We start from the raw sequence: 12,284 nt of genomic DNA, 5'->3' as shown, positions 1-12,284 counted from the left end.
TTCTCCAGCTCTCCTTCCTCAGTGTGGGCTCCATGGAAACTTAAATAACCTGGAGCCCCTTTTACTTTGTGGGGTCCAGAGAACCAGACATGGTTGTGTGAGGAGAGTCAAGGCTGATTGTTCCCATGGACTCTGCTCCCCAACCATTCACCTCAGTGTTGCTAGCAGGCAAAGAAGTAAATCAGGGCTGACTCCTCCCGAAGTTCCTTAGATATGGAAAAAGTTTCACTCTCCCTCCCTGAGTTCTCTTCTCTCCTGAGACTTTTGCGAGCCACCTCTTTCCTTTTCTAGCTCTGTTAGTACCCGAACACTGTCACTGTCTCCCATGATGGAATATTCCATGCACTTGGATATCCTGGGACCATTCTCAGATGTTGATCAATTAATTATGGCTGGTGAGACTGAAACACTGAATTTAAATGTTACTGAATTTTAATCTAAACCAATATGAGCAGGAACACCCTATTCTACCACAGAGGAACATGTGAGGCATCTTTCAAATTGCATCCATTTCTCTCTCCAGAGAGAAGACTTCCACACCTGTGCAGGCGCAGAGGCTCAGGCGAGGCTTCTGTCCTCCACTGTGGAATATCCTGTCTACTTCATCTCTGACTCTAACCTGACATTGGGGCTTTTCAAGAAGGGCCATGACCTCAGCCACAGCTACCAAGAAGTTGAGGGAGGAAGCCACGTGCTCCATCTGCTTGGAGCTGATGACAAAGCCCGTGAGCATCCACTGTGGGCACAGCTTCTGCCGCCGGTGCATAGAGGGCATCCTTGAGAACCCACAAAAGACGTCATCCCTGATGGAGCCCCAATGTTCCCTGTGCCGGGCACCATTTCAAAGAGAGAGTCTCTGATCCAACAAGCAACTGGAAAACCTCATTCAGACTCTCAAAGAGCTAGACAGTGAGAGGCTGTGTGAGGAACATGGGGAGCAGCTCCGCTTGTTTTGTGAGGATGACGGGCAGCTCATCTGCTGGCTCTGTGATCGTTCCCCCCAGCACAGAGGACACAGCACGGCTCTAGTGGAGGACGTGTATCCAGACTACAAGGTGAGTGGCCAGAGTCTTTAGCAAGGACTGCCTCTCAGGTTGCGCATTTTCACTCCAATCATTTGTAGTGAAATACATTATCCTGACCCTAAAATAAATTTGTGCTGTATCATTTTCCTGAAATAGTTCATTACATGTCCATGTTGAATTTATTACATGTCCACCCCGTGTCCATCTTGACCTTCAAGGTTTAGCAGAATCCTTTCCTGTAAGAACTTCCTGTAATGAACTTCTCCCGGACAACAGATTTTGCTCTTTGCCACACGGGCCTTGTTCATGGCTTCACCTCCATTACTTAATTGGAGACACCACAGCTTGCAAGAGCACAGGAAAGAATCTGAAACCCCGGGGGTCAGAACCACGGCCTTTTAGATAGCCACAGTGTAAGGAATAAGGAAAGGAATGCGGGACACCTGACGTCCCTTGGTGTGGGTGGTGAGGGGGGCACCAAGGGGTGGGAATGAGTGTAGGGGGAGACTGCCTAGAAATGGGTCCAGAAGGACACACACAGAATAACCATGTTTGGAGAAGAATCAGTATTCCAACTTAGGGTGACCACATGTTTCGAGAGCTTACCTGACTATGTAGTACCTGGTCAGGGGTGTGTGATGGAAAAGGCAGGTGAGTCCATGACAAAAGAAATTAGGAAGGAACCCTGGTATTTCTCAGAGTCTAAATCCTGGTCCAAAGTTGGGATTTATTTGTGGAGAGAAAGATCAAGGTGACAATTAAAAGAACATTCTGCGTGCACAAAATAAACATCAAGGAGTAAAATCAAAATTATTCCTCTAAGAAAAGGGGTTGGAAACACATTCTAGCAAGGATTAAGGACAGTTAAAGGATTTAGAAAGAATTGGTGAGTGATGAAGCCTTGAGAGGATCAGGCATCTGCTACGTTTCTCACACAATAGCTGCAAAAGTGAGACTCCCTGTGTTGTGGAGGAATGATGAAGCGGGTTCTTTCCTCCTCTTCCCTGTTGACATTTGAAGGAAACATCCCCAGTGTGGGGCTCTGTGTTCCATCATCCATGAGGTGCTTGTGTCTTGTGTGAAGGTTCTGGATTCTGTGTCATGATGTGTCGGTCCTGACCACCACTCAGCGTGCTCACCTCCCCCTGAAACCCCATGAGCAGTACATCATTATAATTGGGCAGATCCTATAACTTGCCCACCAAGTAGTTAAAGAAATGCAACACAAGGTGATGGTCGTGGCCTCAGGAGTCAGACTGCTGAGGTTGAAATATACTAAGAGTTTCAGTTCTTACTAGATGGAAGCTGTGAGTGACTTAGTTATTGCCTTCATGACTTGGTTTCCCCATCTCTCAACAGAGACTGAAAATATGAGAAACCGTGTGACAAGTAACCCTAGAGATAGGTATGGAAACTAATCACTGTAAGGTGACCTCATGACAGTTCTTCAGGTGACAGCAGAGCTCCCTCCCTCCCCCACGTGAACTGGTTCTGTAACTTCAGCTGCCATCCTGGGCTCTCCTACCTGACTCACTGTAACATGTAAAAAGTTCCACATGTTTCAAACACTCTGTATTATGATTGGTCCAGCACATTATTTTATAAAATGTACTTTCAGATGATTATAATCTGCAGTCTGTCCCTGGCAGACTGCAGTAATGTAAATAGCTTAGTCTATGGTCTGCAGATGAGCTGGGAATCACAGATCACTACAGCACAGAAAGATGTTACAATCCTGCCGCTGCCCAGGGCCACTGAAGGCATGAGTTATGTTAATGCCCTTATGTTGCTTCATCTCAAAGCTTAAGGACTCAAAAATATATTCAATGTTATTGGGGTCCTCCCCAGTGGTGCAACAGTTGAGCCCTGGGTTGCGAAGCTTCCCACAGCCTCTGCAGCACTGGTTCGATCCCCGGCTGCTCCCCGGCCACCGGAGGAGGGTCCCACATGGCGTGCAGACCTCTCCTGCCGCCTGCTGCTCCCCTCAGCAGTGTACTTCGGTCCTTCTGCCTGCTCTGCTCCCCGCTCTGGCTCTGGTGAATTCTCTCACCCTCCCGCGCTTCTGACTGTACCCAGTGCTTGTAGAAATAAATAAATAAATCTTTAAAAATATATATATATTCAATGTTATTGTACATCTTGGAGGCTGGGATTCTTGTAGGTGCCAAATGAGAGTTGTGAAATGGACAAGCCATAACTCACCCAATATTTTCTTCAGGAAAAGCTCCAGGAGATTGTGACAAAACTGAAGGGAGAGCAAGACCTCTGTAAGACACGGAAGTTGTTCCAGAAAGATGAAATAAGACAATGGGAGGTAAGAATTTGATTTTCTTGATCTCAAACTATTTTCCAGTCTATAATTAGGCATATGGTGATTGGGAAAAGTACTCATTGATGATTTATTCTCATTAAATCAAACCAAACCGTGGAAACCCAAAGAATATGCCCTTTTCTTTAATATTTGTCATTAGTTGTCTGCATCTAGGAGAATTTTCCTCTGCTTTCTGTTTCTATGAATAGTAATTGGCTAGGTGTCCTAATACCTCAGTCAGGAGAATCACAAATGTTGTGCTCCTTACTTTTCAAGTTTTCAAAGACTGAAATTACTTCCTGTCTGAAGATCATGAACTCACCTGCAAACCATGTCAGTGCCACAACATCTAGCCCAACACCACAGTCACTGAAGCACTGTGTGGCTTGAGAAAGCACCCATGGAAATTAAAACTCTGTCCTCCCCAGAGAAAACTGAGTCTCTCAGTGTTTTTCTTAGTCTCATCCATAAGGATGATAACTGATTCCTGGCTTACGGCATTATTTCTGGTAAATATCCAGACCTCACTGTGTTGAGAATCATAGAAACCTACCAGTCTGTGGTCTTCAATTCAGACTCATTTACATTCGTTACAAGCCTTTATTTATTTTTCTTTTTTTTCTAAAGATTTATTTATTTATTTGTTTGTTTGTTTATGCAAACACTGGGTACAGTCAGAAGCGCGGGAGGGTGAGAGAATTCACCAGAGCCAGAGGGGAGAGCAGAGCAGGCAGAAGGACCGAAGCACACTGCTGAGGGGAGCAGCGGGCGGCAGGAGAGGTCTGCACACCATGTGGGACCCTCCACCGGTGGCTGGGGAGCAGCTGGGGTTTGAACCGGCACTGCAGAGGCTGCGGGCAGCTTCGCAACCCAGCGCTCAAACGCTGCACCACCGGGGCCCTACCAGCCTTTATTTGAAGAAATCCCCCCCACACACATAGATAGCTTCTTACATCCCCACTAACACTTGGTTTTCTCTTACAAATATTAAGTTCTTTCATCTTGGCAAATTTCATGATTCTGCGAGTCCTACCCTCTCCTTCTTTTATCTCTTGGATGAGATGAAGGAAAGTGAGTAGGTGCCAACAGAGCTAGGACCAGCTTTCCCACATCTGAGTGTCTGCCTCTTGGGCTGGACTCTGCAGAGGGGGCTGGACACTGTTTGAGCTCCAGTGCCCAGGGGAAAATGACCCACAGAAGCCAAGCAATCTTTCCTGGGGTGTTTGTGCTAAATACACATTACCTGACATTGACATTTTACTCATTTCTAACTGAACAGCCCAGTGCATCGTGTTCAGTTGTTTTCCAGTTGTTGCCACTCTCCATCTGCAGAACTTTTTCAGCATTCGAAATGGAAACTCTATGTCTATTAACAATAACTCCATTGCTCCCTCCTCCCAGCTCCTGGCATCCACCATTCTACTTCTTTGTTTCTCAATTTGACAAGGGACCTCATAAGAGAAGACCCATACGGTCTTTCATTTTTGCTCTTTGGCTCATGTCCTTCTGCATGCATCTTTATGATACATCCAGTTGGGCACATGTAACAGTTTGCTTTCCTCCTGTGGGTAAGCAGATTTACACTGTGTCCCGGTCCCACCTGTGTTTACTGACTCACCATAGAGGTATGTTTGGATTGTTTCCCCCTTTTCTGCCTACGTTCTTGATTTTAGGAAAACATAGAGCTTCGGAGACAAGAAATCCAGTCCGAGTTTAGGAATCTCCACAACTTCCTCAATGCGGAGGAGATGGCTTATCTATGGAGACTGGAGAAAGAGAAAAAGCAGCTGCTGAGGAGACTGCAGGAAGGTGAAGCCAGTCTGGTAAAGCAGAGCTTTGAACTTGAGAGACTCACCCTGAAATTAGAGAAGAAATGTCAAGAATCAGCCCAGAATTTGCTGCAGGTAAGAGAGGCTGAGAACTTCTAGGAAAGAAAGGAGGTTTCACTTGTTCCTGACTATTGAGTGGAGAATGATGAGGGAGCCTGAGGAGATTTCTGAGACCTGTCTGCTTCACTTAATTGTGGCACTGAAATTAAAGAAACATTCTTTAAAATCTATATCCATGTCCACTGGCGGCCTTGCAGGTCCAGGGGTCAGTATGTGAACCAGAAATTTAAACTCTCTCTGGGTAGATGTAGAGGTTTCCTATCTTTATGGAATCACAGCAGAACTTCCTGCCATTTATTTGCCCTTGTCAACTGTTCATGGAACCCTTTCTTTTTTCTTTTTTATAAAAAGATTTATTGATTTATTTATACAATTACCGGGGTACAGGACACATGTGCAGGAGGGTGAGAAGATTCACCAAAAACAGAGCAGGGAACAGAACAGGCAAACTGACAAAATACACTGCTGATGGGAGCAGCGGGTGTGACAGGAGAGGTCTGCCATGCCATGTGGGATCCTCGCTGGCCCACTGAGATCGAACCGGCGCTGAAGAGGCTGTGGACAGCTTCATACCACGGAGCTCAACCACCTGCAGCACCAGGGGAGAACCCTCTTGCAACCCTCTCTAACCATCTCTTGAAAATGATTGGTGGTATGGAGTGGGGCAGCCGAAATAAATGAAAACCTTCTCCTGATTCACTTATTGTCTTGGGCCATAAGCTCTTATGGGATCTGCTTTCAGCTGCCTGAAGCTTCCAGTGGGTAAACATAAATGCTTGGACTCCAGCTGCTATTGCAAGACTGGTAGTTACACTGTGAGGGTGAGGATGTAGCGTGACAGAGCCCCCAGCAGATGACACCTGCTGCCTCCACCTCAGTGACCCAGAGCCAGGGTCTGGGCATGGATTCACCACTGAGGACTTTTGTCATCAGTAATATCTGATATGGGCTCCTCAGACAGAAATTAGGTCACTTATAGCAAAAGGTAACATGATCAAATCCCTAATGTCACAGGCTACTATGAATGCAGTCTCCATGACTCCCCACAAGCCTGAGCAAGTGCGAGCACACACTCACACACACTGGCAGGGACTATCCTAGGGGACGGGGATGGGAATCGTTCTACCTGGGTATGTGTGGGTGTCTCAGGCTGGGTCACTCTACTTCCTGGGGTGGAGTGTTCATAGCATGTAACCCCATGTGTCAAATGACATGAAAACTGATTTTCCCACACTCACCTTTTATCTTTGTTTTCACTGTAGGGTGTGAAAGACACATTGAAAAGGTAAGTCTGTCTGAACACATGGTTAAGGGGAAGTGAGGATGCGTCAGGGTCCAGAGCTGAATGGAACATCCACTGCAGAAGGTCTGTTGTCTGTTTATTCTAGGCATTCAGATGTGGAGCTGAAAATACCAGAGGTCCTCTCCCTGGACCCTCAAACTGTGTGCAATGTTTCTGAGCTTTACTTTGATTTGAAGAAAATGTTAAAGAGCTGCCAAGGTATATGAAGTAAATAACTGCCTTAATGCTTCACAGCAAAGGCCCCTTAAGTGGTAGCCAAGCTTCCTACCTGTCCTGCTCAGATTCGTAGGCAGAGAGGTAGCTGTGCTGTTTTCAGTGGGTCAGGAACATGCTCTGTGGGTGTAGACAGGGAAGTGGCAAGCTGTTATCTCTTGAGGCTCTTTGAATTCTTCCTCTCCCATTGATTTGCTGTATCAACCAGGCCAACCACTACCTCATATTCCCATTTGAGAAAAATAAAAATATGAACAGATCTTAATTCAGTGAGTTTTCATGAAAATTAAATGCAACAGCAGGTGTAAAGTGTTTGAACAATCTGCATTATGATGGCTATTGTTAACATTTCATTAAACATTCAGTGAAATTTAAGAAAGATAGATCAGTATTCAGGACTAAGGAGAAAGTGGATCATGACGACATAAATAGTTGAATCTTAATGAAAGCCAGTATTACCAATTCAGAAACCTTGATTCCTATTTAGTACTTGCCATGTTCCACATGTCCACAATTAGAAAATGCAAACTAAATGGTTTTAATAATTCTTTGGCTGTAAAATCCGAATGAAGGTGAAATGATTCTCTATGGCTCTAAGAATATTCAGTCGCTTAAAACAACACACACATTATCTCACAGGTTTGTGGTTCAGATATGTGTGGCTCACATCTGGTAGGACTTATGCTCAGGGCCTTACAGAGTGCACTGAATGTGTTAGCTGGGTTGTGTTCCCATCTGGAGGCTATACTGGGGGATAATCCACTTCCAAGCTGCCTCTGATAGTGTGCAAAATTCACCTCTTATGATTATAGAACTTATGACCCTGGCTTCTTTCTGACTATTGAAGAGATGGTGTCCTCATCTTCTAGAAAACTATCAGCTCTAGAAGGCACACCTTAGTAATTGCACAGCAAGGCCATTATGTTTTCAAATAAGCTCAAGGATATTACCTCCATGTATTGGTCACTTACCAAAGAGCAGGAATGTCTCCAAGCACTAGGCGTCCATTAGCTCCTTCAAACCTCCCCACCATTACTGTTCAGGTATGATGATTTCCTACTATAGTATGCAGCCTCAGAAAGTGACTCACAGAGCTAAAAGAACTAGGCTGCACTGAAGCCAGGATAGTTGTACTTGAAGTGTTCTGTCTTCTCAGCAAATTAAATGTGTCTTTCTCTTTTATCAGTCAGCGTGACTCTGGATCCAGACACAGCTCATTGTGAACTAATTCTGTCTGGGGATCGGAGACCTGTGACCCATGGCAGCCTCCAGAAGAAGTATTTCAGATTTAATCGATTCCGTGCCCAACCCTGTGTCCTGGGCTGTGAGGGCTTCACTGCAGGAAGATATTACTTTGAAGTGGATGTGGAGGAAGCATCCGGGTGGGACTTGGGAGTTCGTCTGGAAAATGTGCAGAGGGACAGGGACATGACCCCAAAGCCTCAGTCTGGCTTCTGGGCCATCAGACTCTGCCAGAAGAATGGCTACATGGCCCTTACCTCTCCCCCAACTCCCCTTCCATTGAAGAAGCGGCCCCTGCTGGTGGGGGTTCTTCTGGACTGTGAGGCTGGACTTGTGTCCTTTTACAACATGAACACTGGCTCCCACATCTTCACCTTCCCAAAAGCCTCCTTCTCTGATACTCTTCGGCCTTATTTCCAGGTTAAACATCGTTCGTCTTTATTCCTCCCTCCACCATTGGAGTCATTTTAAGAACAGTCTCTTTTTTTTAACCATTATAGAAATATAATGTGAGTTCTAATGGCCAAGAAATTTGGTCTGTTTCCCTTGCTGCTCTTCCCCTAACCTGGAACAGTGCTGAGTTCTCAGTGGACACTTAGCGAGTATGCGATGAATGAGTGGATAAAGCCACAGTACAGACACCACAGAAGGTCAGCTTGATCTGCGGAGAAGAAAGCACAGCAATGATCATGCATCACCCTCTCCATCGTGGGGTTCAGATCTCTGATTTCCAAGGGTCGTGGTCTGACCAGCAGGGTGACCAGACATCTGGAGGGCTGAGTGCTCCCATTTTGTTTGATACCAGCAGAGTCATCCATAGAGATGAGAGGAAGATGCATTGTATCTGTCAGCTGCATAGAAGAGCAGTACAGCAAAAATAATATTTCTTTTCACCACTGACATGATGGTTACATTAACTGAGAGAATTATTATTATGAAGCAAATTTATTTTTAGTAGAACAGAAATTTTACGAAGAGATTATTTAGTCAAATTGAGGACTGGGCTCAGGAGACCAGCTTCAGATTTCTTTGAGTGACTGACTGGTCACTCACCTGAAGTTTTGAGCCCAGGCTTATCCCTAGAAATTACATGCACAGTAAGAGAACACACTGTTTTTTCCTACTAAAGCAGAAAAGACATCTACAGAATTTCCAACCATGGTATTCACTAAAGGAGTTTGGTTCCTGTCAACCTCAGTTAACTGATAAAGGAGAAATACTGTTCCCACTTCACAACAACCACTTTATTCCACACAGCTCATAGAGAGGCAGCTCTGTGTGTTGGAAAGATGTGAGGACAGAGGTTACTAAGTATCTCATCCTGAAAGAAGCATGCCCTATTATCCCACTTTGGCATAAAAATTATTTGGGGCCAAAGGCAGTTGTGTAAAAAAATGTACAGGAGAAGATCTTGGCCCTCTCCTTGTTTGCCAAAGAGGAAGGATAGAAGTGAATTACCAGAGACACATCTAGTCCCTGAGGCAGCACTACAGGCATCCACATAACGAGCAGGTAACACTAGCCCTTGTCTTCCATCACTTGCCCCATATCTTTGCCTTCCCATCATTCCCCACCTAGAAATTCATCTTTCTTTACCTGTCACCTCTCTAAGAATCTACTGCTCATTTGTTAGCTTCTCCATGAGCTTCAGTTCTAAACACCACCTGTGCTCCTAGTCTCTGAGTTCCTGTGAGTATTGGGGTGCGCTGCGTCCATGAAAACATCCTGCTTCTCCTTCCTCTTCGCTGCTAACCCATTCACACCACGTCTCTGCACTCTGCTCTCCTGATGTGTGAGTTTTCTCCATTGACCTGAGTGTCTTACAGGTTATGGGCTCAGTGACATCACACCTGTCACAAGTCCACATTGTCACCTGTGCTTCTGACTAACTTTCTACGAATCAAAGGTGCCTTTGACTTCCTCTTCCAGTTCCATCATTTGCTAGAAAAGTTCACAGAACTGAGGGAGATACTGGGTGTTGGAAAAGTCATGAAGCATTTTTGCAGCAGATGGTCCTAGAAAATATGTCATGACATTTCCGACACCCCAGTACTTTCCTCACTAGCTTCCTGTTCCAGGCGGTGGTGACTATGGGAGCACTTTCTTGTTCAGATTCTGAGAAGATTCATGAGATCACCTGGGAGTGTGAGATGGGGCCTCCCATTCCCCCTCGAAGCGTCTCCCCACACCCAGGTGCTGGGTCTGTCAGAGTCTCAATTCCGTTGTTCATCGCTCTCTCTTCTTTGCCCCACGAGTCTCCACATCTCAGATTCTGGAGAACTGACTCTCACATCCGCCATTCCTAGCCTAGACTAGACCCTCAGGCCCCTGGTATCACCAACCTGAAGAGGAATCTGTGTGCTGGTTTTCTGGGACTTGCAAGGTGGGAAGGAATGATCAGACCCTGGAATTGGACGTGCAGAAAACACCGCCAGTCCTTCACCCCAGAAAGTCCCTTCACCAGGCCTCCCTGGTGGCGCAAGGGGTTAAGCACCACACTATGAAGCAATCCATAGCCTCTTCAGCCCGAGTTCGATCCACAGCCGGTCACGGAGCAACCCACATGGCGCAGCAGACCTCTCCAGCCACGCCTGCTGCTCCCCTCAGCAGTGTATTTCAGTCGTTCTGCCTGTTTTGTTCCCCACTCTGTCTCTGGTGAATCCTCTCACCCTCTTGCATATCTGGCCTGCACCCCAGCTCTTGTATGCATAAATAAATAAATCTTTTTTTTAAAAAAAAAGAAAGTCCCTTCATCAGGAACAAAGAGGCGAAGAGATGACTGTTCAGGAAAATGTGTGGCGTGTTGGTGAGTGTGTGGTTAAAGGAATATGCTAAAGTCTTGGAGTTTATCCTGAGTTTCTTATGACAAGGAAACTGAGCCAACATGTCTAATTCTCGGAGCTGCCCTCCCTCTTTGTCTCTGCCCTCCCAGACCTGGACTCTCTGAGCATGATGGAAATGTGTGGGGTTGGCTGTTTTTTCATGTTGCTACCACTCTGAGCGCCTGCTTTAGGTAGATGGACATGCTGGGTCTGATGAAGATACCATGTGGAGATTAAAATAAATTTTCCCACCTTCCAATGCAGAGCCTGAGTTATATCCAATTTCTAATTTTACTTCTAAGAGGACAAGTGAAACTGTTATAGGGCAGCCCCCATACAAAATGGGTTGCCTGGCTGTGGGTCCTCACCCATGCGCTTAAAGGACTTATCAATACTCTACTGCAGGCACACACGAAAGGGTAATAAAAGGTTTATTTACAAGGGAAGGGGAAATGAGAAAATGTACAGCTCAGGGAGAAAAGTGGGAGACAAAATTTTAAATGCGTCCTACCCGATCCGCCGATCTGGAATCCCAAATGTCACTCTGAGAGATGGCCACGAGCCAGGAGCCGTGAAGCCAGGAGGCGAGCGAGAGAGGGAGAGACCCCAAGGCCCACATGTTTGGTTTTTATAAGAAAGCTGGCTGCTTAAATCCACCCTCAGGTCCCAGCCACCTTCACTTTGGTGGTGACGGGATTTGTCTTTCCCAATGTCCTGATGGCTTTGGTCTGGAGTGGGGGTGGAGTCCACAAAGCCTGCATGGGATTAGCTCAGGACATCCTTTCCCCCTAACAGCACCACCCATCCGGGCCTCAGTTTGAGAAAGTGTAATATTGGGGCTGTGTTCTCAGGCAGTTGTGAGAAGTGCTCAGGCACAAAGCTCGAGCCATAAAACAAGACATGGGCCTTTGGGTGGGGTTAATTCTTATAAAGACTGAAAAGCACTTCCACTTGTGTCACCTGCTAAGGAGGAATTCTTGGGCCACTGTTATTTAATCTCTGTGAAAATCCCAGGTAATTTGCTCCCTTCTTTTGGCCTCCATTTCTCCAGAAAAGATGGAACTTCAGTTCAGAAACGACAGAGAAAAGCATTCCTTACTGGGTTGGACTGAGTTGAGATTGGAGGGTCTGGACTCTTGCTGTCTACTCTGACCATCTGGGAAGCTGTCTGATAACACAATGACACTCAGCCTGGGCCACACATATTAAAAATTACATGAAGAGGCACCAGGCAGAGGACTGCCATCCAGTGGTGCTTCCACAGGGACACTGAAGTCTCTTTTCTCCAGAAGAGTGACCATAGTCACTTCTTTCTCTTTTTCTAGGACCACATGAGCATCCCAGAGAGTGAGTCTTGGGGATGACCTGAGCACACACCCTTCACTGAGCACCCCTTTCACTCCTGTGCTGGGTCCTAGAGCATTCAGGGTTCCACCCCTACTCAGGCCTCTCCCCTGTGCCCCCTGTGGTGAGGAGGAT

The 12,284-nt window shown here is 46.1% G+C and overlaps 1 protein-coding gene across 1 annotated transcript; it reads left to right on the top strand.

The window, feature by feature from the left end:
* Positions 1–647: 647 nt before the first annotated feature.
* Positions 648–8,454, top strand: LOC311188397 (E3 ubiquitin-protein ligase TRIM38-like; the record flags this gene model as incomplete). The annotated part of the gene is made up of 6 exons (XM_084259497.1): positions 648–725; positions 891–1,055; positions 5,010–5,240; positions 6,488–6,510; positions 6,614–6,726; positions 7,928–8,454. The coding sequence occupies 6 exons, from the start codon at positions 648–650 to the stop codon at positions 8,452–8,454; spliced, it is 1,137 nt and encodes a 378-aa protein (XP_084115623.1).
* Between the last annotated feature and the right edge of the window lie 3,830 nt (positions 8,455–12,284).

Source organism: Talpa europaea (genome assembly GCF_964194135.1).
Source record: "Talpa europaea genome assembly, chromosome: 2".
NCBI classification, from domain to species: domain Eukaryota; kingdom Metazoa; phylum Chordata; class Mammalia; order Eulipotyphla; family Talpidae; genus Talpa; species Talpa europaea.
Note: the sequence above shows the minus strand (reverse complement) of the source record. Positions and strands in the feature narration are given on the sequence as shown.